Source organism: Penicillium longicatenatum (assembly GCF_028827895.1).
Source record: "Penicillium longicatenatum strain IBT 33135 chromosome Unknown contig_2_segment0_segment0, whole genome shotgun sequence".
NCBI classification, from domain to species: Eukaryota; Fungi; Ascomycota; class Eurotiomycetes; order Eurotiales; family Aspergillaceae; genus Penicillium; species Penicillium longicatenatum.
The window spans coordinates 6,678,280-6,705,176 of record NW_026643120.1 but is presented as its reverse complement, the minus strand read 5'-3'; the positions used below and the strand labels follow the sequence as shown (position 1 = coordinate 6,705,176).

Sequence of the window (26,897 nt, the reverse complement as noted above, 5' to 3'; positions counted from 1 at the left end):
CATCCACGAATAAATTTGGAAGGGGGGACGCGAAGGCAGGGGTGGTAAGCGGGGGTGCAACGGTGCGGTTGAGGGGGGTAGCAGAATCGAGGCTGTGGGGTAAGGTAGGCGGACAGTGCCTGATGGCTCACTAGTCAGACCAATGACGTAGTGTCGAATTAAAGCAGTACAGATTGAAGGTGGAAGAAAGGAAGGGGTTGGGAGAGTTGGAGTAGAAGGTGACAAGTGGGATGTGTGATGGTCTTTCGTGACGACCGTGTCGTGTCTGGGCGCCAATAGCCAAACCCAGATATATAGAGCGAACTACAACTTACAGGCGAACGTCGCAACTTTGGATATACATAAATTGCTAGAACCTTGAGCTGGGCGTTCCAATATCAGAAGGAATCAATAATATACAAATTCAGGTCTTATATATTTCTTTTGAAAGCAGAGAGCTTCATGGCAGCCTAACATAGTAATACATGGTCCGCCCCATCTTCCCCAAGGCAGAACAAATGCTCCAATCCCGCCAGCGCTATGAGAATAACATGGTAAATACAGCCCAAATGGTTATAAAAATACACGGATTTACACGGATCTAACTCGACTTCGAGTCATCCCCCTTCTTCTCCTCCTTTTTGTCCTTGGTATCCTTCTTGTCAGACTCGGACTTGGTGGAATCACTGTCCTTGTCCATCAGTCGATGCCACACGGACTTCAAGAACCCTTCATCCTTCTTGTCGGTATCGGCGGGAGGGCTGGCTGGAAGTCAGTGCTGTAGCTATAGACGGGGAAGATGAATGCTTACCTTTCCTTGCTGAAGTTCATAGTCCGTCGAGCCGTCTTATCGTTCATCTCGTCAGCAAGAACCTCCAGGATTGTTCGCTGGTTGCCAGTCAAATACTTGGGCATGGCAACCTTGAATTCAACCTTCAGGTCACCCGTCGGGCTGAATCGCGAAGAGCGACCACCTCCCAATTTCTTCATGCCCATGCCAGACAAAGTGATCCGATCGCCGGTACCGGTACCAGTGGCTACCTTGACCTTGACCTCTTTCTCAAGAGTAGGAATAGTAACCTCACCACCTAGCAAAGCAGTTGTAAGAGGGATCGATGCTGTGTGGAGGATGTCTGATCCGTTGCGGGTGAAGCGCTGATCCGGAGCAACGCGGATCGTGAGGTAGAGATCGCCACGCTGGGTGCGAGCACCAGGAGCGGTGGCTGTTCCAGTGGGAGGCATATCACCCTCACCGGAGACTCTCATCCGCATACCGTCTTCCACGCCAGCGGGAATATCCACCTTTAAGGTCTTGCGTTCTCTAACAACACCGCTTCCGTGACAACCACCGCACTCCGATCCACGAGGCACAGACATACCGGCACCTCCACAAGCATCGCAAGTCGCAGCAACCTGGAAGCCTCCCTGCATGAAATGAACGCGGGTTCCAGAACCATTGCAAGACTTGCATTGAGATCTCTTAGCACCGGACTTCAACCCATCACCTTTACAAGTTCCACACTGCGTCAAAGGCGTAATGACAATATCCTGCGAGGTACCCTTGGCGGAATCCATGAAGGTAATGTTGCTCTGGACCTCGATATCCTCTCCAACCAGTATCTCCTCCTGGAATGGGTTGCGTCGGCCACGAGGTCCGCCCCGACGAGCACCACCGGCGAAAGCACCGAACAGATCTTCGAAGTTGATGTCGCCTGAAAAGCCGCCTCCGAATCCACCACCACCGAAACCTCCACCGAATCCGTGGAAACCTCCAGCGCCAGCGAATGGATTGCCTCCAGCATTCGGGTTGAAACCACCGTTCTGGTCAAAGGCAGAGGCGCCGTATTGATCGTATTGCTCGCGCTTCTTGGGATCAGACAACAACTCGTAGGAGGACTGAGCCTCAGCAAATTTATCTTTGGCGTTTGGTTCCTTGTTGGTATCCGGGTGATACTTCTTGGCCAGACCGTAGTATGCCTTCTTAATGTCACCGGCCGAGGCACCTTTGTCTACTCCAAGGACTTTGTAGGGATCGGCGATTGCGAGGGATGCGGTGGAGTGAAAGGGCTATTGTTAATTAGTTACCGATCGACCATGAGAGGGATCGATACAGAGGGGACAGGGGAACATACCCGGGCCGGGAGCTCATATGGGGCCTTCTTTTTGCAGGCACCATCACGCAGCCGTCTAGCAGGAGATGCAGAAGCTCCCGCATGGTAAGCTCGTGTCTGAGGCGCAGTGCAAACAGTTGGACGACTAGTCTGAGTCGAGCATTGGGGTTGAGCCCGAAGCAGGCGCGCGGGGAGGGCCGCGGCCTTGGGAAATGCCGCGGATGGGTTCATAGAGATGGAATGATGATAGTCGGGCAGCGATTAGCCAGTACTCGAAGCCGGACTCCGGCGAGAAAGGAGAAAAAAATGAATTAAAGGAAAAAAGGATAGGAAATTTTTGAAAAAAGTCTATACCAGAAAAGGCGCCAATGGCTTGTCTTCAACCAGTCGGGATCGTGGTAGAAACGTCTAGTCAACGAGGAGACTGACGCCGCGGAAGAAAGTCGGGCCGGTGGGAGTGGAACTGTGAATGGAAATGATATCATTGGTCGATTTCATACTATACTGTAGACTCTGAACCTTCTCCTTTTCATCTGCCATCGAAACTATGAAGTTTAAAACGATACGCGCCAGTTGTACAATCTCGGGAAATAGATGGGTAGTACTAGGAATTCGAATGACAAGGCGCTCTTCTATAACGAACCCTTGAGAATCCCCTTCAATCCCACCAGCTGTGGTTTTGCACTATAAACCTTGGAACCATCGCCTTGACCCAAGTTTCTGAATTTGTAAATATACGTGAACATTACATCAATCTTGCTAGAAGCAATCGTGAAAACCTTTGTCGCTTGGAAAAAGAGGGAGATTCCGGAGGATATCAAGGGTATCAAGGAGACATCAAAAATGTGTTGTGACTATTTCCTCTCTTCTTCCTTTTATCTGTCTAGCTCGGATTATTTATTATGCAGACACTCATGGTTAGATATATCATAAGTTAGTCAAGAGTTCGAAAATCAGGGCCAGTTCAACCTCATTTCGGCACCTAGGAGGCCGTCACAATGCTTATATCAGACCTGTCTACTATCAAGTGACCACTCATCATAATGGCCTAGGAAGATGAACACGTAAATTCTCGCTTTCGTTAAAGCCCTGGAAAGCATCTCAATTCTGGAATAAAATGACCAACGCAGCAGAATTGATAGACGACACTGTTATTGTGGCTTGGCTCAGGACATCGTCGCCGTTCTGTTCAGCCGAAATTGAAATCACAAAACCTTCAATCTAAGCAATGTATTGCTACGACCAAGGAAATCTCACATCTTGAAGAAAATGACCATGGCTGAAGCCTCGAACAGCTGAAGCGTCCTGCCGGATATTGGGGGGAGGGGAGAAATCGACGGGGTATTTGTAAATCAAATGATCAGCCTTGGCGAAAGAACTGCCGTAATGAACTATATTTCAAAAACGGAGAGAATGGATCCACTATGTAGACGTGCATAGAAGGTGTGCCATGTTGCCTCATTTAGCATTTGTAAGAATCGAGCGGAAGAATAGTCGGACCGAGTGGGTCTTGTTCTGCTCAGGTCATGAGCAAGCCGAGTGGTCTCCGATTGACGGACCTCAACATCTTTCCACGTTTCTTCTCAATCGCCTTCAGCTTCTTTTCTGTCCCCCTGGAGCTGCAATAAGGCTCGTTTGAGCTTCGAATCTATACGTCAATCCTCCGTTTCCGGAGCCCTACCCCCGAACCTCATATAGTAACCGAGAACGCCAGTAGCATGCTCCGCGGCCAGACCCTCCCCTGGAGAGCTGCGCTCCACCAAACGCCTCGCCCTTTACTCCGCCGCCCTTTCCTTACTGCCACAAGGAATAATGCCTCTTTCCGCTCAGCATTAACTGCGACCCGTCTCAGCCGTTCCCTTCCCTCGGCTCCCCGCACGTTCTCCTCTAGCTCCATCCAACGGAAAGAGAAACCCCCACCAGAGGACCAAAATGACGAGCTAGAAAAGAAGCAGGAGGAGGAGACAACACAGGAGAATAAAGAGGCGGAGCGAGCTCCAGAGTCACGGCGGAAAGCTGTCGACACGGGCAAGCCCGCCGACCAGACAAGCTCCACCCGTAGAAAGGATCGATCATCGGCTGACAAAGAGCGGGCAATAGAAGAAGAGTCTAAGAAGGAAGTCGAGGCTGATGGAAAGGGTGATTCAGGTCAGACACCATCTGCTATACCCCCGAGCAGTGGTGCGGGTGACTCGAAGCCTAGCTCCGCAAACAGTGGCGGCAACAGCGGAAATGATGATGGTGGGAAGAAGAGCAAGAAGGGATCTGGGGACAAGGCTTTGCAAAAGCCTGCTGTGCCAGATGTATACCCGCAAGTCATGGCGATTCCTATTGCGAAGCGGCCCCTCTTCCCCGGGTTTTATAAGGCAATTACCATCCGCGACCCCAATGTCGCGGCTGCCATTCAGGATATGATGAAGCGCGGCCAACCGTATGTGGGCGCATTCTTGTTCAAGGATGATAACGCCGATGGTGATGTCATTGAGAACCTCGACGATGTTTACGATACTGGTGTTTTCGCTCAAATTACAGCGGCCTATCCTCTCCGCGGCGAGGCCAGTGGTGTTACTGCTGTCCTCTACCCACACCGTCGCATCAAGATCTCTTCGCTTCTCCCCCCTAGCGAGACCACGAAGGGTACCCCCGCAGAAGAGAAGACCGAAAAGAAGGGTGACGTTGTGGCGAGCTTCGAAGAGGGAGCTGCTGAGTCTGCGCCCAAAGACCACTATGAACCTACTTCCTTTTTGAAAAAATACCCAGTCAGCTTGGTTAATGTGGAGAATCTGATCGAGGAGCCGTTCGACAAGAAGAATGGGATTATTCGTGCTGTGACTAGCGAAATCGTGAACGTCTGCAAGGAGATCGCTACTCTGAACCCCTTATTCCGTGACCAGATCTCTGCTTTCTACACCGATCAGTTCCCCGGAAATCTCAGTGACGAGCCCGCCAAGCTTGCTGATTTCGCCGCTGCGGTTTCGGCTGGTGAGTTGCATGAAATGCAAGAGGTTCTCGAGACTATGAACATTGAGGAGCGTCTTCCCAAGGCGCTTGTTGTGTTGAAAAAGGAATTAATGAATGCCCAGCTTCAGTCCAAGATTACCAAGGACGTGGAGGCCAAGATCCAGAAGCGTCAGCGTGAATACTGGCTCATGGAGCAGATGAAGGGAATCAAGAGAGAGCTTGGTATCGAGTCTGACGGCAAGGACAAGCTGGTCGAGAAGTTCAAGGAGAAGGCCGAGAAGCTTGCGATGCCCGAGGCCGTCAAGAAGGTCTTTGACGAGGAGATCAACAAGCTGGCTCACCTTGAGCCTGCGGCTTCCGAGTTCAACGTCACCCGTAACTACCTGGACTGGTTGACTCAGATCCCTTGGGGCCAGAAGAGTGTAGAGAATTTTGGTATCAAGAACGCGGTGTCTGTTCTTGATGAGGACCACTACGGCCTGAAAGATGTCAAGGATCGAATTCTGGAGTTCATTGCCGTAGGCAAGCTTCGCGGTACTGTGGAAGGAAAAATTCTTTGTCTTGTCGGGCCTCCCGGTGTCGGAAAGACCAGTATCGGAAAGTCGGTGGCTCGCGCATTGAACCGCCAGTACTACCGCTTCTCTGTGGGTGGGTTGACTGACGTCGCAGAGATCAAGGGTCACCGACGGACATATGTTGGTGCTCTTCCTGGACGTATCATCCAAGCTCTCAAGAAGTGTCAGACCGAGAACCCCCTGATCCTGATCGACGAGGTGGATAAGATTGGCCGTGGCCACCAGGGTGATCCATCTTCTGCGTTGCTGGAGTTGCTTGACCCCGAGCAGAACAACTCCTTCTTGGACCATTACATGGATGTTCCTGTGGACCTGTCCAAGGTTCTGTTTGTTTGCACCGCCAATGTCACTGATACCATTCCTCGCCCGTTGTTGGATCGCATGGAGCTCATTGAGCTCTCCGGTTATGTAGCTGACGAGAAGATGGCCATTGCTGAGCGCTACTTGGCTCCAGCTGCCCGGGAGCTGACTGGCTTGAAGGATGTTGATGTGAGCCTCGAGAAGGAAGCGATCGAGGAGCTGATCAAGTCTTACTGCCGGGAGAGCGGTGTCCGTAACCTGAAGAAGCAGATCGAGAAGGTTTACCGGAAAGCCGCATTCAAGATCGTCCAGGATCTGGGTGAGGAGGCGTTCCCGGAAGAGGCGGCATTGACCGACGAGGGCAAGGCTGCTCAGGAAGAGTCAAAGGAGCACGAGTCCTCGGATCCGGCTGAGGCGCCACTCGAGCCTGAAAAGTCGACCACCGAGACTCCTCGCCTTGCTCTCAAGGTTCCCGAGAGTGTACAGCTCAGCATCGGCAAGGATACTTTGAAGGATTACGTCGGACCACCAGTTTTCACTGCAGACCGTCTGTTCGACAGGTTCCCCCCCGGTGTTACCATGGGTCTTGCCTGGACAAGCATGGGTGGCGCTGCGCTCTATGTCGAGTGTATCCTGGAGAATGCCTTGAAGCACAACTCGCGACCAGGGCTGGAGATCACTGGTAACTTACAGAATGTCATGAAGGAATCCTCGCACATCGCCTACTCGTTTGCCAAGTCCGTCATGGCTAAGCAGTTCCCCGAGAACGCCTTCTTTGAGAAGGCGAAGGTCCATCTGCATTGCCCCGAGGGCGCTGTTCCAAAGGATGGTATGTGTCTATATTAATTTACCATAAGTTTCCCATTTGGCTAACCTAACCACCGTTTACTAGGCCCATCTGCTGGTATCACCATGGCTAGTGCACTGCTGTCTCTGGCGCTCAACCACCCGCTTGACCCCACAATTGCCATGACTGGCGAATTGACAGTTACTGGCAAGGTTCTGCGGATTGGCGGTTTGAGAGAGAAGACAGTGGCTGCTCGCCGGGCTGGTGCGACCACAGTCATCTTCCCAGCTGACAACACCTCTGACTGGCTTGAGTTGCCCGAGGTGAGCCATTCTCCAGCTCCTACCTCCCACCATGCACTATACTAACGATGTGAATAGAATATCAAGAAGGGCATCACTGGCCATCCGGTTAGCTGGTACTCGGAGGTGTTCGACCTCTTGTTCCCCACCCTGGATCAAGAGGCAGCGCGTACGATCTGGCAGAAGGCGTTGACCAAGCCCGAGGGCGAACGCAGCTCCAATGACGAGTAAAAAGGCTTTTCAATTTCTTATGTGCCTGTGGTATATACATGTGTCTTTGTATATGTTGATTTTTTCTGTTTTATTACTTTCTGATCGGTGGGTATTTGGCGTCTTGTCTTCCCCAACCGGAATGCATGGACTGGCGTTGGACGTTTTGTTAGACGCTTGATTTCTTTCCCCGAATTTCTCTAGAACATGCTCCCCTCAAATCAAGCAGAACCAAGGACTCTTTCCTTAGGGGTATCTGACGTGTGTTTCAGTAGATAATGCAGCGAACTGTACGGAGTATAAGATATCGCTCTAGATATGTACAGTTCTTCATCCCACCAATCACCGAGTGTTTCATCATCCCAATCAGGCACTGAGTGTCAGGCCGCAACGCAGCCTCACTTTTTTTTTTTTTAATTGGATCTTGATCTGTGCGTAGAATGAATCATATATCTTTTTCACCCTTGATTGCATTTATTTCGAATTAAAAAACCCCTGCACTGTGCTTTTGTTGGTTACTGTGAGACATTCACACCTTGCAGTGGATCGACGCACAACTCGCACCGCTAACGTCCATACAAGTTTTTTTTTTTTTTTCTCTAAGAATCAAAAGTATTGATGGGATACGTTGACCGACTATCTACTGAAATTTTCTCTTTCTGCACCGCCTTTTAAGTCACGGACCATCCCAGCCTCATCCCATTGCAACCCTTGTGTGACACACCAGATTGAAGCTTGGAAAAAAAAAACGAATATAGAATAGGGGGGCAAACACACGTGCCTTGAAGGTCAACTGAGGTTCTTACTCAGAGTTTTGTTTTGTTCCCTATAATCTGCCTCTCCAAGCCTTTCCATTTTGGGCTCAATTCTTATGGCCGTCGGGGTTTCAGCAAGCGGGGGTGATTGAGTTCCTTGCACAAGCCGTATGGCCATCTCCCTTGCAAGCAGTTGTAGCCCAACGCGGCTGGGTTTCCCAATGGACGAAAAGGGACCAAAGCAGAGCGTGTGGCATCGACTGGGACTGCGACGATGGCTGGGTCGAGATGATCGAGACTCTCGGAACCACGATGCCCTGTTCCCCCACAACCATAACCGAGCGTCCTCTATTGACAGTAACAAGCAAGACAACCTGACTCGCCGCCTGTCACGTCGCGTCGGAGTTGGTCTACCCCTAGCCCCCTTTAAACGCCAGAACTCTGAGCATCGTGATCAACTCGCGCCCCTGAACCTTGAACCCCAGCACCGTCGTACACAGTCGGTCGACCGTCGCCCGTTGAGTGCCCAAAGAACCCGGTCTCCACCGCCCGCCGTGGGCCCTCGACTTTCCGCACCAGAGGTTCAGTGGCTCGGCCCGACCACCGCTACCACGGTCGACGAGCCCCTCGAGCTCGAATTGGATACTCAGGACCTAGACGTGGAGAACGATGAGCCCGATTCCGAACCCGATTGGGACCCTTCCCCCGACATAACTGCCCCTGAGGGCGCACCGCCAAACACACTCGAGATGGAGCTGGAACGACGATGGATTTTGAACCTGAGCATGCACTTTCGGGATCGCTCGGAAAGGGAGAAGTTCTTCGTGACATACGCCGAAACCCCGACCCGATGGCGCCGAGTCACGATTTCCTGCGATTACCGTGGCGCAACCGAGGACTCGCTTGAGCAGGATTTGAAGGAGTTGCGATACCAGCGGGACAAATGTGCGCGAATTTACGAGTCGATTCGCGAATCGCTTCCCGAGATTCAATTTTACGATACCGTCACCAATTTGAAAGTTGAGACTCGCGATGGCCGCTTGCACGTTCATGTTACCGAAGACGTGAACGAAACGATCCCTTATCCTCCGATTTCCAGCATCGGGCACCTGCGGGGTGCTCGGTGTGTGCCAGAGAATTTTTTGCACTTCGAATCCCATCTTTCTGGGTTTGTTTATAAAGTACGGCTGGGGGGCCATGCGTATATTAAGAAGGAGATTCCGGGTCCTGATACCGTGGATGAATTTCTTTACGAAATTAATGCGCTGCATGCGCTGAATCGTGCGCCCAATGTGATACAGGTCGAAGCGATTGTGGTCGATGAGCGACAGGAGGTGGTCAAGGGCCTACTAATCAACTATGCAGCTCAGGGCGCACTGGTCGACATTCTGTATGATCAGCGGGGAGATATTTCCTTTGCTAGACGGGAGCGATGGGCTAAGCAAATTGTTCAAGGTCTCTGTGAGATCCACGAGTCAGGGTACGTCCAGGGAGACTTCACACTATCGAACATTGTGGTGGATGGCGACGACAATGCGCATATTATCGACATTAACCGCAGAGGCTGCCCTGTTGGATGGGAGCCGCCAGAGATCGCCGCAAAAATCGAGAGCAACCAGCGCATCTCCATGTATATCGGAGTCAAGACAGATCTCTACCAACTCGGAATGACTTTGTGGGCCTTAGCGATGGAGGAGGACGAGCCGGAACGACAACCTCGTCCCCTGCTCTTGGGAAATGACGTGGATGTACCCGACTACTACCGCCGACTAGTCGATATTTGCCTCAGCCCTACTCCCCGACACCGATTATCCGCCAAGGACCTTCTTACCCTTTTCCCGACTAACCTTTTTTCACGATCTATGCCGGCTGGCCGGGCTCGAGACATTTCTGGTCATGATTTAAGGCCTCTCGTCACAAAAAGCAACGGTGTCAATACCTACCCCGTGACTCTCCCTCTGGGTGGTCCTTATGATTCTCATCCTCCCTTTGAGAACGACTTTGCAAAAACACACAACGGCATGCCACAGCCCATTTTCTCAGACCACCACGATCAAGGCAAGGGGTCGACTCCTACACTTGCGGGTTCCAACGGGGGAGCAGCTTTCTTGTCACGACATTCCTCGGCATCCACATTGAATCACCATGAAATTGATGATCTAGGACGAAGATGGGACACACCCGAGCCAAGCCACGATAGAGCAGAAACGCATCCATCCCATAGTGCCGACACAGCTGCGTGGACCAACAGCCTTGATCAAACTTTCAATTCCAACGTCTCAGAGCGAGAAACATCCCCCTCAGATACAACTCCATATCAACCATCCCAACCATCTATCGACCAAGATTCAATCAATGGAAACGACCACCCACGCAACACCGAGCCCATAGTCGCCTCTACAAAGCCCGATGAACAGATGCCAGTCCCAACCAATGACGAAGAGCAAACATATCAATCAATTGAGCACCAACCTCCTGCTCCCAAATCAGCCGAATCCCTAGGCGCAATGCCATTTCTCTTTCATTCTATTCTTCCCATCAACCCAGCTTTGCCATTTTCCCGACACCGGACATGGCCTTCAGTGGCAAAAGACACGCAATCATCTTTATCTACTTGCTGCGAGCCCAAACCCGACACTTCGGCTCTCTTGGAATACCTTTATAGCTCTCGACTGCCTATCAATCCTGCGTTGAAGGATGATAGCCACGATCTTCCTTCGAAGCGTGGTCTTTGTGAATCACGATTGCCTATAAGCCCGGCTGTTGAGGATGGTTTCGCTATACCTGTGTCTCCGCCTCTAAAATATGTGCCGTCCACCAGCGCATTTATCGAGAAGGAGTCGATCGAAATCTCTCCTCTTGTCGAGTCGCGACTACCCATAAATCCGGCCATTAAGAATGATCCCGTTGGGCCTGTGTCTTCACTCCGAGAGACACAATTATCCACTAGCGCAGTTGTTGTGAACGACTCCACCGGATTCTCTCCGCTTGTTGAGTCACGTCTTCCCATAAACCCAGCTGTTAAGGACGGCTCTGTTATGGTTGTGTCCTCGCCTCTCGTGTCGCAACTCCCCACCCGCCCAACTGTTGAGAAACACTCCATTGAACCCTCTCCCCCAATTTTCGAATCACGACTTCCTATAAATCCGGCTATTGAAGACGGACCCATGAAAATGGCCTCTTCGCTTCCTGAACCTCGACCCCTGGCCAACAAAGCTGCCGAAAACGAGCCTACTAGATTGATATCTACCATTCTCGAATCGCAACTCCCGATCAACCCGACTGTTGAGAATGGCTTTGCCAAGTGTGTTATCTCGCCTGTCAAATCACAGCTCCCTGTCACCCGGGCTATCGACAACAGCTCAGTCAGACGCATTCCCTACCTTGTCGAGTCCCGACTCCCTATCAACCCAGCCTCTAGAGACTATTCCTAGAGCAAGATCCTTGAACCATCCTCTTCTGGACCAAGGTTATGTAACTTTGAAGATTATGAACGCCAGATGATTTTCAAGTCCCAATTCGTGGGGCTATACGATCGATACCCTCTTCATTTCTCGCTTGTATAGTTCTCCTATCATTGTCATTGTTGCGTTCCAAGCTAGCACTCCAAGGCATCTGCACCGATGGCGCATGCCGGCGAACTTTTGGCGTCCAAAAAGTCTTTTATTTTCATTTTTCTTGTGGTGGATTCCGTTTGATTTATACATCATTGCGTTTTTGCGGCCTCGTTCCTATTTTGCCTTCATCTGCTTTCCCACTCTTTTTTGCCCTTATGGAGGTTTTAATTGTCCGGCGTTCTCGCACAGCCCTTTCAAGTGTACTTTGATCAAGCCTTTCTCTTCCTCTCTTTTAGCCACCATGGCTGTATTATTTTCCTCTTTTGTTGACTACTGCCATGCATCATTTCAAAACAATCATTCCCCGTCAAGTATGATATCCGAGCCCTCGGGATATTAACTCCGTACATATGCTTCAAAGCTCTCCTTCCAAGGATCACCACTCGCTGTCAACCCTCTTCCAATCAGCACGATCTTGCACTGGACCTTCTTATCCTCATCTCCATCCTGGCTCTGTACTGAATCCCGAATCTCAAAGACATCCCTTACAGCCTGAATAATCTTACTTGGTCCGTCCTCTAGCACTAGAATTCCCTTCAACCGGTGAATCTCAAAATCTGTCGGCCACGACTTAGAGTCTACACCATCAGAGACAGGCAATGTCGACTCCCAAAGCACTTCCCGTAGCCACTCATCAACCTTCTCCACACCTTTGGCTGTAATAGGCGGCGTGACAACCGCAACGGTTGAAATAGCAGGATCTATATGACTATGTCCCTTTTCCCCGAAGTCTATGCTTGCCAGATGGTCATACGCATGCAAATCGAGCACCACACCTTCAATTTGCGGAGTGCGACTATGGTCCGTAACATGAATTTTGGCAGCGCTGTTAATGGCCGTAATGCGGTCTTTCACGGCTATAAGCTCGTCCCCGGTAACCAGGTCTGTCTTGTTGAGGATGATCACATCCGCATGCGAGATCTGCATATGTGCCATGGAGAGCACCGGTCCTGTATGCTCGTGCTTGTGCTTCTGGTCACGATCATTAGCGCTCTCTTTATGCGAGTCGGCTTTCTCTTCCGGGGCTGGCTCGTCGAGGAGTCGGATGATATTTTTTGCGTCGACGAGCGTGACGATCCCGTCGAGATAGATTGAGCTACCGAGACCTTCGTCCATCCAGAAGACAGGGGCGATGTTGCCTGGATCAGCGAGACCCGTTGTCTCCAGGAGAATGTAGTCAAATGTGCCGCGGCGCTCCATGAGTGATTCGAGGGCCATGACGCCGGAGTCTCTGTTGGGTATTAGTATATGATATTAAACACAATGTTTCAAAATAGTAATCAAGCGTACTTCACTGAGCAGCATATGCAACCGTTGCCGACTTCCATCCACTCAGTGACTTCTTGGCCGCCCTCGTTCACGGTCAAAGGCTTTTCGATGTCCGAAGCTATAGTTTGTTAGCGTGCGTCCATGTTTTGGAGTTATAGACCGGCATACAGTCACCGAATTCTGTCATTTGTTAGTGCAGACCTTATTTGCGGATTGTAAATATAACATACCATTCATGATCACCGCGATCTTTTTGCCATGTTTTTCAGTGAGAATGTAGTTCAGCAGCGTGGTTTTTCCTGCTCCCAAATATCCTAATGATCAGGTCAGCATTGACTCATTCAATGCTCGTTTCAACCAGGTCATACCTGTGACGAGAGTAATAGGAACTCGACTAGTCGGCTCTTCCTCTATAGAGGCAGGCTCGTCTGCTGGCGTCGCCATGACGTCGACCAAGTCTGGAGGTGCCTCATCATCGTCAATATTGGAAGACATGCTCGGCCCTGGTCTAGTGCTAATTCGGTAGAGCTATACTCAAAATTCGTTCTCTCTGAATCTCTAGATCTCTAGATCTCTAGATCTCTAATTAGACAAAGAGTCGTAGATGCGGCAAATGACGTTGTTTCCTAGAACGGAGAGTAGGGCTTAGGGCATGTGATGGTCATTTGTTGTTACTGCTTATCTGCTACTTCAGCTCCGACCAAGTCTATGCTTAAGTCGTTTCAATAAATTTTCGGACTTTTTTTGTATCGGCGAGGGCGCGGAATTCCCATTCACTCTTTTATAATATCCGGGTACTCTCCTTTGGTTTCGCGTCTCTCTTCCAACCATTCAACCCCCATTCTCGTTACGCGCCATGACTACCGGAGTCTCCCCGTCTAGCTCCCCACGTCTCCCCAGTCCGCCCCCGTTCACAGAAGTCCAGATCGGTCCTCAGTCACCTTCAATCGGCGAGAACTTTGGCAAGGATGGGGAGCAGCTTCTTGGAGCTGCTGCTGGAGAAGACGATGGTTCAACGCGCAGAATCCGCCCGGGGACCAAAGCCGCTGACATGGCCTTTGGACCACCGTTGATTCCTTTGTCCCAGGTTTGTACCAACATTTCCACATAACTCAGAACGTTCGCTGACAATACCAGCTTGATTCACCTTTCCAGCTCCAGGAACATCTGAAAGCTTTGTACCACCATTTCACCAAACCCGAAGGATCTGATATCGTTGTCCCGATTACCCGCGAGGTCGCAATTCAGCTCGCTGATCCCCCGGAGGGCGTCGACCGGTCGCTATGGCTTTACGAGTTATGCCGCTTTCTCACTATGAAAGTCAACAACCTGATCATCGCTTTCTTCGCCGAGGACCCACCCTGCTCTGTGCAGACCTGTCCCGAGATGCGCGCATCCGAATGGCAATACCTCTGCGCCGTGCATGATCCTCCTAAATCATGCTGCGCTATCGATTACTGCTGCCACACTCTCGACTGGGCGAATAATACCCTTACCTCACCGAAGTACTTCCCCAGCCGCCTGACGCTGGGCTCCGAGGCTGGCGGCGGCCCTCAGGCAAGCATGAGGCACCTGACCAACGTTTTCCGCCGGCTTTATCGGATTTTCGCACACGCCTGGTTCCAGCACCGGGATGTTTTTTGGGAAGTTGAGGGCCATGATGGCTTGTATATTTTCTTTCGGACGGTCTGCGACATCTTCCAACTTATCCCGGAGGACAACTATACCATTCCACCTGAAGCGGAAGGTCTCGATGCGATTCAGCCTAAATTGGAGGAGCAGCCTGATAGTAAGCGGTTGACTATCCTTCGTAAGGAGATTGAGACCCCTCTTGCTGCTGAGGTGGAAGGTCTGGATCCGTCGATTAGCACGGGTGCCACCACTCGGCGACACAAACATAGCCCCTCTACTGGGTCGCGCGTCACAACCATCACAGAGAGTGCGGAGGACCCGGAAGAAGTACCGCAGATACAAGCTCCGCTACGCGAAGTGATGAAGGGGTCGCCTGAGCCACGCCCTCCGTCTGCTGTGGAGAATCGTCCCAAGCCCCAGCCTGAAGCTGAGAATGCCGAGCAAGCTGCCACAGAAGAGGCTACCCAGTCGACTGAGTCAACTTCTGATCCTGAAGAGGAGTCTCAGGAAGCGATCGGGGAACCGGGCGAAGAACCCGAGGAATCATCGGAGCCTGAAGAGAAAACAGAAGCACCGGCACAGGATGGCGAGGCCAACCCCGAAGAGTCCACGTCTACCGATAAGCCCCTGGAGGGTGAGATTGAGAATGTGGCTACATCTTCCGTTGATCAGGAACCCAAAGAACCCGAATCTGGACCTGAGTCTCAACCTGAACCCTCGATCCCAACATCCGAGCCCGAATCTGAGTCAAAGACTGAGGAAACTTGAGATGTTCAGCTCAGTTAATGACCCCTTGTACTTATGTCATTGTGAAATCCCCTAATGCTTTGCTTCGCGATGATGATTTTAATACTACTCTCTTACTGTAATATAGCTTCAGGATATTTTTTCATGGTCAATGTCACAGATACCCGTTTCTTGGTACACTTTCTGTAGCCTTACATTCGTGTTGTAATCTACATTCATATTCAAGCGCAGTCCTAGGTCCTACCTTCATCAATCTATACAATAAACCAATTCGTATCCGCATTACACACTTCTGTCTTGCATCCACGGATCTTACCTGATCATCTTCACCTCCACACAAACCTAGATACCATTTGTTCTGAGAACTCCGATTCACACGGTTCAAACGATATCGGCGGGCGAATCCTTTGTCGTCCAGTTGACGTTGGCTCGGGTATCTGAGATTGTGGATTGATTTCCTGGTCTTGAGGCAAGGTTCTAGATCTCGAGTAGCATGCACACGATATTGCAGACTGTTGGTTCACTGCTTCGGAAGCATTTGCATTTGAGGACTCCGGTAAGGTATCAAGCTTTATATATGATCGCAGGAGTATATGCGGTTGAAGTCATTGACATCTATCTGTAGCCTCTAGGGATGTGGAGTAGATAGAGGCTGAAAAGGAGTGAATCCACGGGCTTGGGGACCTGTCATTGCAGTACTGGAAAGATCAAAGCCGGAAGGACGAATATGAAAATAGCTGTAAGCTTCGTAAGCAGCCACAAATATAACTAGACCTGAGCGCTAGCTAAGTTGGTGAAGTAGTTGGAAAGGTGGATCCGTATATCACGCGGCAAACTGCTCATTGCGGTAGCTACCTTTGTATCCTCGAGTTGAGATATATGACAATTTAGATTAAATAGTTATTGTGATGTGTTCATGAAATAATTCAGGGTTCATAGTTAGTTAAGCTTAACGTGTTTTGGATCAGCGTACACTACCACTTCCCCAATCTCTTATCCGATCTGATAAGCTTATCGCTCTAGCTCCAAACATCCACCCCGAAGTCAACTCTTCAACACTTCTGCAATGACCAACACAAACATGTCAGCATTGAAGGGCGCTACAGTGCCAATTCACTTTGGCTCTTTCCTAGTAACACCACAAGTAATAATTCCTCCCTACCCGAACTTTGTCCTTTCCCAGATACCAAACCGAATACTAACAAGCAACCTCCTTCGTAGGTCTTCCACACAACATCTCTGAGCTATGCATTGGTAAATCTCAAGCCAATACTTCCAGGCCATGTCCTCGTATCGCCGCGCCGTGTCGTCCCTCGCGTTTCAGATCTGACCCCCGCTGAAACAAGCGACCTCTTCCTAACAGTCCGGCGCGTGGGCAGGATGGTTGAACGGGTGTATGGCGCTTCAAGCTTAAACATCGCGGTGCAGGATGGCGTGGATGCAGGACAGAGCGTGCCACATGTGCATGCGCATATTATCCCGCGGAAGGCGGCTGACCTAGATCATCGGGGTGGGACGGATGCCGTTTACGATATGCTTGATGGGGAGGAGGGCGATGTGGGAAAGGCTTTTAAAGAAGCCGGGGGCGATGAGGCGGAAGTTGAGAAGCCACAAAAGAAAAGCAGGTTCCCTGTTGTGGATAATGAGGCGAGGAAGCCGAGGGGTATGGAGGAGATGATAGCTGAGGCGGAGATGTTGGCGCGGGAGATGGAGAAAGAGCCGCTCGATTAAGGCGAAGGTACCTAATACCTGCGCTGGAGCTCGGCTTGTATATTATGAGTTCTACGGACACGATTACTCATAGACAATATATAGGATTGTCCGAACCTGAAAAACCATGCAGTCATACATCATTGCGCATCAAAGACATTGCAGCTCGTCTTCTATGGTATCTAGGTTCCCCTAAGCCCAATCCAAATAAACCAACGCCCATCAAATCAATCGCTAGAACATGCTTGTGAATCCCCGGCATGGCCCGTCTATGCATCGGTCTTGGCGTACTTAGGACGCTCCTGAACAACCTGTTTCGCCCAGGCCTGGATCTCGGGAAGCTGGACCTTGCTTGCGACGTGCTCAAATTCCGAAAGATCAACCTTGTTTGAGCGCTCGTATTCCACCATCTGGAGCAGCAACTCCATCTTGTCGATATCATGCACAAACTTCGCCTCCAAAGTCACATTATCCTCGTACTCTTGGAACACGTCCTTAATCTGCTGGCCTGACAGCGCGCCACCCGGAACATTTCCAAGCAGAGTATCGACAATGTAGTCCATGACAGACGCTTCGCGGCGTGCTTTTTCGGCCTTGGTAATGTGGAGGTCGACGGGAGTGATATCACCAACCAGCGACTCAGCCATGTCGTGGACAAGAGCCATCTTGGTACAGTGGGGGATGTTGATCTTAGAGGCCAGCTCAGGCGGGGCAAGCATCGTCATGATCGACATGCGGTACATGTGGTCTGAGATGGACTCGCCGTTGATTCCAAAACGGCGCCATCCTTCGCGCTTAGTTGTCTTCAGGCGCTCGATGAGGTGGAAGAACGCGACGGGTGATGTGGAGTTCTCCTCTGGTGGGTGGGGGAGGGTGGACAGCACTGCGAAAGAAGTTGTTAGTGAGGCCTGATCGGGTTTTCTCAGCTCACACATACCAGTCTGGGGGGACCAAGAGGAGTTATCGGAGCCCATGGTAGCCAGATGAGGGGAGAGTGAAAGGAGAGAAGGTGCGCAGGTCCAGGGGAGAAGGAATCTAGAGGGAAAAAGGATAAAGACAAAACCGTGAACCGCGGGACCAAAACTGATAGGCAGCGCAAACAGTGCAAACCCCCGTTATCGCTTTGTTGACAGCACAATCAGCCCGCCATTTACAAACTAATCTCCGTCCATTCGTTCATGATGGCTGCTTCGAGGCCAGCGCGCCCCAAGCCCCTGGACTGGTCGGGTCCGTCATATTTGAAAGTCTTTGTTCGCAACCTGAAATTACTACAACTGGACCAGCGCGATGATTGGCCTGAAATCACCCTCCGTGGTCTGTCGTCGTCATCCGCGAATCAGCGACAGCGCATTCGCCTGGTCGAGTGGGCTCTCTACCACCTGTTTGCTATTTGGGATCCAGAGGGCACTCAAAATGTACTACACTCCAGCTATCAGAAAGTAAATTGGCGGTCCACTACTAATAGTTGTATAGAAACTCCGTCCCTTTTTCCCACCGCTAGAACCCCTACAATCCGTCAACCTCCGCGCAGCACTCTTCCGCGCTCTAACAGAACTGAAGAAAAATGGCGATCTGGGGCGGGAGACAACTCTGCGCAAAACAATGCTAGATGATTGCAAGGGTGAGAAATTCGATGAATTGCTTGCTGTGTTCTCAACAGCGGTACTACGCAAGCTACTCGCAATGTCCGCGACGGATACATCGTGGAACTCTGCCATGAAGCTCTCTATGGCCAATGCGATCTCTCCGGTAGATTATCAGAATATTCTGCCGCTCATACTTGCTCATCAGGTTTCCCTCAATACGGCAGGGGGTAACCGTGCACGGGTGCAAGAGATTTATGAACAGTTCTCGCAATTACTGGATGATAAGAAGGTCGAGCTCTCGGAACGTGCCAGTAAGGAGGATCAGAATTCGGGTCAGGTGCAGGTCGATCCGGAAATCTTGGCGCGTGAGCTTCGGGCCAATTGGTTGGGAAGCGAGGAGTGGGCTACCGCGTTACTCGACGGTGGTGCACAGTGTAGCACGGACGCTTTCTTGGAGCTGCCATTCTCACAGGCCTGGGCTCGTGCAACCGATTCATCGGTTGCAGATCTTAGTACCAATGCCAAGCAAGACCTAGTTGTTGACCTCGAGGCAAGGGTCTTGCGGCTCCGTAGTCGACTACGCAAGTGGCACGAGTTCAATGACTCCATTCGCAAAAAGCGTGATCAAAATGGTTCTTCTGCCAGTGCAAAGCCCCAGGAGCCTCGACTGGTATTCCGTGATCATCAACCTCTCACGGTGGCCAGTATCTCCAAAGCTGTACGACAGCCCGCAGATCGCGGAAGGGTGCTCAAGGACATAGATCGATCCTTTATGTCAACTGTCAACGAGGCCATTGTCCGTATAAATGGAAATCCTCGAAATCAGATGCGTCGCAATATACTCGACGAGAACATTCCGGTCAAATCCTTGCCGGTTAGGCCACCAAGTGCCATTTACCAAAGCACGTCGGCGTCATCAGAGAGTGAGGCCGAAATTCCTTTGTCTAAGGATTCTAGGTCAGCATATCCTAGTAGCATGACCCCAAGTCCTGAGCCAGAGACCCTTCGGCCTTCGGCCTCCACTCCAATCGTCCGTCTCACGCCTGATCCGGATCTCAAATCCGATGAACCTGACTACGAGCCCGTGAAAGCCTCATCCTCACATTACAAGCTCACTGAACGTACCCGCAAATCCATGTCTCTTGTTCCACCTGTCCAATCGCACGAACCCCGCCCCCATCAGCGCCGTGGTCCACGAACTTCCCTCCCAGTGAACCAACTCGAAACTCCCCGGAAAACCTCCGAACCTATCACGAGATCCGGCGCGTCGACGCCGCAGGACAAGCTTTTCGAGGAGGATGCCGAATATGCCAGCATCTTTAAGTCGCGACCGCGAGTGGCGCTTAGTCCTATCTCGTCCCCTGCCGTGCATATCAGCCCTGAGCTGGACAACGATGGGTTCGATTTAGACTATGGCAGGGCACAGTGGGGAGATGTCGATTCTCCGTTAGCTACAGCCAAGTATAGGTAGATGGGAAGACTGCGGGTTGATATTGGTGAATACATGATTAAACGCACATAGCTTATATCAAATATAATTAGAACTATTTCATTTCTGTTCATTTCCGGTGTTCATCCCTTGGACACCTCATCAATCGTTAACATTCCCGTGCTCCTTGGCCGCATTTGGAATCTTTCGACCCTTCAACCATCTTGACGTGCGATGAATCCTGCTTGATTGTAGTCGCAGTTGAGTCCACCTGCATCTGTAAGCAACAAGCCAAGCATGCCCCGAGCTAGGGCTCTACGTACACTTTCAGACCTCAAAGTAGATGGTCTCTCGAGGATCTCAATATCATTTTTAGGCGTTTGACGCCACAGGACCTTCCGTACTAGATTGAGCATGGCCTCAATGGGATACCATATTATCTGCAGAGAGAAGAACATTCTGAGGAATTTGAATGGTAAGGTGATACAGGAAGGGAGAAAGGACGAGGATCGTCTATCTCGTCCAATGCAAGGGTCCGTTGCAAACCATGCAAATCGGGAGTATGCATGCGAGGAAGGACGTGTGCTACGTACGACAGTACCAATCTTTCTCAAAGTATTCACTGGATTTTGAAGCGTTGTTTCTCGGATAAGATTTCAACGGCAGTGCGGAGGTTACACACCGAGCCCGTATTGCCGGTTGTTCACGTGCATTCTGGGAACCTTATCCAAGAAGGAAAGGGTACAATACTAAACTTCTGTCAATCCTTTTCGTGAAAAGTACATGCAGACAGGTGGGAGAAGGCTGGTCGATGTTGATGGATAAACTCGCTCTTGCTAATGGGCCAGTGTGTTTCGAATGCAGTGACAATGCAAGTGCAGCATTCCATGTTGAATATGTACTCTATATTCAAAAAGAAAAGGCAAGTAGAAGGATTGGCCAGGACTGTCTAAAAGTGCAAGATAGACCGTGGTATCGAACATCGCTCCGCTACTCTGTCCTTCAGTGCTACTTGACCAAGCGTCTTGGGTCTATGTGTCTCAGTGTGGTTCCGGCCCTGGGGCAACGATACTCTCTTTTGTAACCTGATCATTAGTGGGCAGAACTCATACATGCTACCTATGCTACTCCCAAGTTCTTGCGCAAACCCCGAACGTCCGATGTACTTCGGTGTTTCACTAAAGCCGAACTACCGAATGGCTAAAGTGCTGCGACTATAATGTACGAAAAGTTATTGTCACCGCATTCTTAGGTAGGACTCGGCTGGCAAACCTTAAAATTGTTATTTTCATGGCCTCATGATCCGTGGTTGCACAATGGGGCCACCTAAAACAATCTATGGACATAGATCCATGTCGATTTGCCCGCATTCGCCGTCCTCCGAGTCGTGTGGAGAGAAAATGCACCAATGGAATTCATTTCATAATAACGCATAGCCCTATGATGCTCCACACCTCTGCCGTTGGCGCCTTAATGATCTACATAAGAGTCGGGGCTTCGGTGGTTGTGGGCATCGCCGGTGTTTTGCCAAAATCCGTGAGCATTATAAAACCTATACGACCCAACTATAGATCTTTCAAATACCTAATCAACCACGAAATATATAAAGATGTTTTCTTCCCTTCTGGGCCTTACGTTTGGGGTATTATGCCTAGTGAGTACACCCTTTATCATATTGTTACCTACTTCACTGACCATTCCAGCGATTTTTGTACCAACGAATCACCAATCCACTCACTCACATACCAGGTCCTGAGATCTCAAAATGGACAGACCTCGTGTACAAATACTACTGGTTCAGCGGAAAAATTCCCTACTATGTCCACAGTCTTCATGAAGAATATGGTTATGACGTCTACTGCACAGAGGGAACAGGATAAAGTGCTGACGTCTCATAAGGCCCTATTGTCCGTACAAGTACGACCCAAGTCGACATTTGCGACATCGAAGCAGCACGAGAGATCCACAAGACCAACAGTCGCTACCTGAAATCCGAGTTCTACAATGTCCTGGCAGCCAAGAACTTCCAAAATATGTTTAGCACAACGGACCCGAAGTTTCATTCTAATCGACGACGTCTCTTGGCCACGCCCATATCTGACTCCTCGCTCAGCAAACACGAGCCTCTAATCTCGAGTCTGGTCTATCTCGCCATTGACAAGATAGCTCAAGAAATGGAAACTCGGGGAGTAGCCGATGTGTTCAAGTGGTGGCTTTTCATGGCGACAGATGTAATCGGGGAACTGACATTTGGAGAGTCATTCCAGATGCTCCAAAAGGGAGAGAAAAATCAATACACCAAAGACCTGGAAAGCTTAGCAAGCTTCCAACCGATCCGAACCACGTTCCCAAACATGGTAGACCTTGGCCGACGTCTCCCATTGCCAATTTTCAACCGTGCCGGTGCAGCCACAAATAGAATGGTCCAGTACGCACTCCAATCACTACAGCGCTACACAAAACACCTCGAAAGTAACCCTGAGACCGCGAAACAAACACTCTTCACAAAGGTCTTCGATGAGAAAAACGGTCTTTCGCTACGAGAAATCTTGTGTGAAGCTCAAGGATACATCATTGCCGGAAGTGATACGACGGCGGTCACTCTCACATATCTTGTGTACTCTGTCTGCAGCGATGCACGAGTACGAGCAAAACTGGCCGTCGAACTAGCATCTCTCCCCGAGCCGATTTCCGATAAGGACCTTCGGAACTTACCCTACTTGAACCAGGTCATTAGCGAGACGCTTCGTTTGCATACTGCTGTTCCTTTTGGATTACCGCGAGTCGTACCTGAGGGAGGCGTCACGCTGAAGAGGATGTATATTCCTGGTGGAAAGACAGTTTCAACACAGTCGTACAGTCTTCATCGGGATCCGGGGATTTTCGCTGACCCTGATAGGTTTTATCCTGAGCGGTGGGAAGATCCCAGCAAGGATATGAAAGATGCTTCGATACCATTTGGGGGTGGATCGCGCAGTAAGTGCTCTGGCACTTGAATAATGAAGGTGACATCGCGCTTACGTTTTCTATAGTTTGTATTGGGATTCATCTAGCTCGTATTGAGCTTCGATTAGCGACTGCCTTGTTCTTCCGCCGGTTCCCTCAGGCTAAGATATCTTCTAGTGAGGGGATGTCTAGTGACGACATGGTTATGAAGGCGTTCTTCCTAATGGCTCCCCAAGGGCATCGGTGCCTGGTAGAGACTTAAACTTCTATGCTTTTTGATTGGAGAAATGGGTCTGGCTGCTTGTCCTTAATTGAATATGCTTCTACCTTCTTCGGGTAGGGGATCTTGTATCGTCGTCTTTTTTCTTTGGCAATATTCTATCAACGTTCATAGGTATATTACTGATCCTACGACCAGCATAGTCAAAATGAAAGCAGTTTCCAGATGACCGACATCCCGGGCGATTATCTCTCATTAAACTCGAATTGACAAAATTATCAGTTATGACATAAAGTATGGGCCCTTATTAAAACCATACTACTTCTTGAACACTTCTTTCATCGAAGGATAGACCCTGATCTTCAGTTGAGGAGCCAACATAGATGATTGTCCCTCATTTATAGTGTATGACACCGATTTGGCCACCTTCTCCTTGTCACGTTTCTCAAACCACGCCAGATGTCTCCAATCAATGAAAATCTCATACCCGTCTCCTTGATCGTGGATCAGGATAGATGGCGTAGTCCCCTTGAACCTGTCCTCCAGCGAAATACGGACTTCTTTGCCCCAAGCCTTATCTAAACGAGTGTTGAGCACAATTTGATTCTCGGATCTGCGGAAGGAAAGCAGGAACAAAATGTTACCGTCTTTCTCTGTGGTATCTAAGAAAGCCACCTGGGTATTATCAATACCGGAAGTCTTGGCTGGAGTCATATCCAGACTAGATGAATCGATGATGACCACAGCATCAGGCCCCAGGGGTTCCTTAAATGGCAGGAAAGAATTGAGCTTCAGATCGGCCTGAGGGATTTCCGGCTTCACGGGCGGCGGGACTGTCATAGGCTGTCTAAGACTCGGGTCCAGCGCACCGTCGGCTCCACCAGAGATGGAAGGTTCCTTTTTGAAGTTTTCCAAGAGAGGTGCCTTTGTCGCGTCCTTAAACTGAGTTGCATCATTGGTACTTCCAATAATTTCCAGGTCGAGGGGATCAAGCTGGTTCCGAGGGACCTCTTTGCCGTTTTTGAAAACTCTCCAATAAGCTCGTTTCTGCAGGAATGCAAGGACGTCTTCTCTCTTAAGACTGGGCAATTCTTTTTTACCCGCTTTGAGAATACTGATTAGCACTGGCGTGATCGATATGGCCGCAGTAGACTTCAGATTCGCCTTTTCATTGTCCTTGCAGTTCGCACAGACAACCTTGCCCGATGCTGGATCTGCTGGCTTTTGACTGAAGTTGTAGACCTCGGTAATCAAGTCCGTAGCGGCATTCTGCGTCACACCATCCCGGGAGAGGAAAATGCGAATCCAAAATGGTTCACCACCAAACGCATACTTGCGGTAGCGAATGCTAAACGCAAAATCAAGATTTTTGGTTCCGTCTTCAAGATATTCGACTCCCTGGAGATTATTGGTAGCGTCAAGCAGTTGTTGTCTCGAGACTCCATAAAGGTCATTGATTGTTTTGTGGAGATCTTTGACAAATTGTTCGGAGGTATAGGCCTGAGGATCATATTTCCAGGTCTGCAACTCTGGGTAGGTATAACCAAGGATATAAGGGTAGCGGACATCATTAGGTACCATGACAGTCCCACTGGCGTCTTTGTGGAAAGGCCGTAGCTGGGTCTCAGGGGTAATTTTGGAACCAATAGGAAGGCCAATTATCTCCTGAAAGAACTCATTGACCTGACTTTCCTCGATCCATTTGTCAGGGTTGAGAGCTTGCCACAAGGCAAAAATGCGATCGATATTACTGTCCGCTAAATTAGTCCGGTTTCACGTATATTCCATGACCTTTCGGAAAATAAATGTTGATTTACCAATGATGGAGCCAAAACATGGGATCGAACGATGCCACTGGTATTTGCGACATGTGTCCGTTAAGATCACCTCCCACCCAACCGTGAAGGTTGTTGTGAACTAGTGAATTGATTAGAATTAGAATATAATGGTGAGGTATCCCAGAGCTTCAAGACAACCCACTATATTCAATGTTCACGTCATTTGCGACGCTTTGATCCTCGGAAAGCTGGGCAGTGGTTGCAAAGGTAGAATACTCCATGGGAATTGTGAGCAGACGGTAAACCATCTCTGCAGGTTGTCCATAAGGTGAATTCGCGACCCAATAGGGTTTCTTAAGCGCATCTTGAACTTTGTAGTTGTTCACAACGCCGTGCTTCCACGCCGTGTTTCCAGAGACATTATCACCCTCTTGGGGCCAACGGCTGGTACCGATACATTCACCGTACTATCTCAATGAGCTGGGTTCCATATGGTTGGTATTGAATACGTACAAAAATCATTCCTCCATCAGGGACCCATGGGTCCTTGAAGTTCTCCATACCAACAGTCGACATGGGCTTATTGGTTGGCATGCGAAACTGGAAGAGAGGGTTGGTGATAACCTCTTCGCCTTTACCATCCGCAGTTGGCACGAGCGTAGTGGGGTATTTACACAAGTCAGGCACCGATGTGGAGAGTCCCCAGTCCCAGAAAGGAAGACGCCAGGTCTGAGCGGCTTGCTGCCACTCTGATCGTCCCTCCTCGGGGAAATTGGGAACTATGTCGTGGTTCATGATCTCCCACAGTCGTTGCTAAGTTGCCATTAGCTCCGAACATCGTCTCATGAGGTTTGAAGTTGAGTGTAAGTACCTCGTAGAGCGCAAGGTACGCACGATGCCAGACTGGGAACAAGATGTTATTGTGCGTGCAATATCCCTTGCCCTCGGCCTCTGACTTTTCAATAGGCTCATCCCACGGCACATTGGGCTGTCCGTGGATGCCGGCAATCTGAAAGTATGAGTCTCGGTCTGTGGGGTCCATGTGCTGAAAATGATATAACGCCTTGACGAAGAGTTTGACTTGCTTTTCGTTGGCTGGTTCACTGCTCCACGAGTCGATATTCTGCCTGATAGGCACCTCGACGGTAGGACTACCGACGGACCCATCTTTTGGGATAACGCCAGAGATGGGAAAGTACTTCCAATCCGTCGTGGCCATTGCTGCAGATCCTCTTGGCAATCGTGATTCAGGTAAAGCTCTTCGGGATGTTCTCGAATGTTTAGGAGGAATGAGCTGCTTGAGAAAGAACATGAGGAATTATTGTTTGGCATGAGCGAGGTGTGTATTTATACTAACAGGAGTCTCCAAAAGTGCAAATCCCAAGTACATATCACGGTCTTGTTTGTTCATTCTCGGGTGGCCTACAGCTCTTGGGCCCGGGGTAATTGAGGTTGGCTGAGACAAAGCAACGCAGTGTAACAGAGACTCGAGTTTAGCTTTCCATCAAGACGTGAAGACATCACAGGATCTGTGTATGCAGGCAAGTGCCCAGATGGTATTTTCTCCGCACATAACTTGGAACCTTGGGAACTAGCATGTAAGGGCCTCTATATCTCTTATTCCCTGTCATGTTTCATGTCCGAGATGCACAATGAAGGGATGGACAAGTCGGATCTTCGTGGAACCACCCTAGTCTACTACTGTAAATGAGCAATGGCGATCTAGTGTGACCTGGCACAGCCCCGAAAGGCCGATCTCTGGTCCACTTCTTGCTACACCTCGAGAGTGCGAACTTCTCTATTTCGTGCAACTATATCCATGTGTAGAAATGATTGAAACGACAAGCCTTTAAAGGCCAACATATTCCTCGCGCCGCCAACAATTGCTAGGCGGTCCTCAGCCCCAGCATCTGTAATTCCAAGTCAGCTAGGTAGAGGTGCCATTGAGATCGCCAACCGATCTTGCTCGGGCGGCCCGTCCTC

General features: G+C 50.1%; 10 protein-coding genes across 10 annotated transcripts; 6 read left to right on the top strand and 4 right to left on the bottom strand.

Annotated features, from left to right (window-relative positions):
- Nucleotides 1-580: 580 nt before the first annotated feature.
- N7484_005024 (putative mitochondrial DnaJ chaperone (Mdj1)) lies at nt 581-2,321 on the bottom strand (the record flags this gene model as incomplete). The annotated part of the gene is made up of 3 exons (XM_057115444.1): nt 581-740; nt 791-2,046; nt 2,112-2,321. The coding sequence occupies 3 exons, from the start codon at nt 2,319-2,321 to the stop codon at nt 581-583; spliced, it is 1,626 nt and encodes a 541-aa protein (XP_056975584.1).
- A 1,487-nt stretch (nt 2,322-3,808) lies between these two features.
- N7484_005023 (endopeptidase La) lies at nt 3,809-7,246 on the top strand (the record flags this gene model as incomplete). Its single annotated transcript, XM_057115443.1, has 3 exons — nt 3,809-6,755; nt 6,819-7,036; nt 7,094-7,246. The coding sequence occupies 3 exons, from the start codon at nt 3,809-3,811 to the stop codon at nt 7,244-7,246; spliced, it is 3,318 nt and encodes a 1,105-aa protein (XP_056975583.1).
- A 904-nt stretch (nt 7,247-8,150) lies between these two features.
- Nucleotides 8,151-11,414, top strand: N7484_005022 (protein kinase family protein; the record flags this gene model as incomplete). The annotated part of the gene is made up of 1 exon (XM_057115442.1): nt 8,151-11,414. The coding sequence occupies one exon, from the start codon at nt 8,151-8,153 to the stop codon at nt 11,412-11,414; it is 3,264 nt and encodes a 1,087-aa protein (XP_056975582.1).
- A 519-nt stretch (nt 11,415-11,933) lies between these two features.
- On the bottom strand, nt 11,934-13,361 carry N7484_005021 (CobW family GTP-binding protein; the record flags this gene model as incomplete). Its single annotated transcript, XM_057115441.1, has 5 exons — nt 11,934-12,828; nt 12,888-12,984; nt 13,035-13,046; nt 13,097-13,180; nt 13,235-13,361. The coding sequence occupies 5 exons, from the start codon at nt 13,359-13,361 to the stop codon at nt 11,934-11,936; spliced, it is 1,215 nt and encodes a 404-aa protein (XP_056975581.1).
- A 361-nt stretch (nt 13,362-13,722) lies between these two features.
- N7484_005020 (Mob1 family protein) lies at nt 13,723-15,266 on the top strand (the record flags this gene model as incomplete). The annotated part of the gene is made up of 2 exons (XM_057115440.1): nt 13,723-13,953; nt 14,004-15,266. The coding sequence occupies 2 exons, from the start codon at nt 13,723-13,725 to the stop codon at nt 15,264-15,266; spliced, it is 1,494 nt and encodes a 497-aa protein (XP_056975580.1).
- A 1,045-nt stretch (nt 15,267-16,311) lies between these two features.
- Nucleotides 16,312-16,976, top strand: N7484_005019 (HIT family protein; the record flags this gene model as incomplete). Its single annotated transcript, XM_057115439.1, has 2 exons — nt 16,312-16,389; nt 16,467-16,976. 2 exons carry the CDS (start codon nt 16,312-16,314, stop codon nt 16,974-16,976), a joined length of 588 nt encoding a protein of 195 aa, XP_056975579.1.
- Nucleotides 16,977-17,224: 248 nt separating this feature from the next.
- N7484_005018 (HD domain-containing protein) lies at nt 17,225-17,929 on the bottom strand (the record flags this gene model as incomplete). Its single annotated transcript, XM_057115438.1, has 2 exons — nt 17,225-17,838; nt 17,893-17,929. The coding sequence occupies 2 exons, from the start codon at nt 17,927-17,929 to the stop codon at nt 17,225-17,227; spliced, it is 651 nt and encodes a 216-aa protein (XP_056975578.1).
- A 207-nt stretch (nt 17,930-18,136) lies between these two features.
- N7484_005017 (uncharacterized protein) lies at nt 18,137-20,012 on the top strand (the record flags this gene model as incomplete). The annotated part of the gene is made up of 2 exons (XM_057115437.1): nt 18,137-18,370; nt 18,429-20,012. 2 exons carry the CDS (start codon nt 18,137-18,139, stop codon nt 20,010-20,012), a joined length of 1,818 nt encoding a protein of 605 aa, XP_056975577.1.
- A 1,567-nt stretch (nt 20,013-21,579) lies between these two features.
- On the top strand, nt 21,580-23,178 carry N7484_005016 (cytochrome P450; the record flags this gene model as incomplete). The annotated part of the gene is made up of 4 exons (XM_057115436.1): nt 21,580-21,624; nt 21,674-21,815; nt 21,870-22,946; nt 23,003-23,178. 4 exons carry the CDS (start codon nt 21,580-21,582, stop codon nt 23,176-23,178), a joined length of 1,440 nt encoding a protein of 479 aa, XP_056975576.1.
- Nucleotides 23,179-23,454: 276 nt separating this feature from the next.
- Nucleotides 23,455-26,133, bottom strand: N7484_005015 (uncharacterized protein; the record flags this gene model as incomplete). The annotated part of the gene is made up of 5 exons (XM_057115435.1): nt 23,455-24,886; nt 24,954-25,053; nt 25,117-25,381; nt 25,428-25,727; nt 25,786-26,133. 5 exons carry the CDS (start codon nt 26,131-26,133, stop codon nt 23,455-23,457), a joined length of 2,445 nt encoding a protein of 814 aa, XP_056975575.1.
- Between the last annotated feature and the right edge of the window lie 764 nt (nt 26,134-26,897).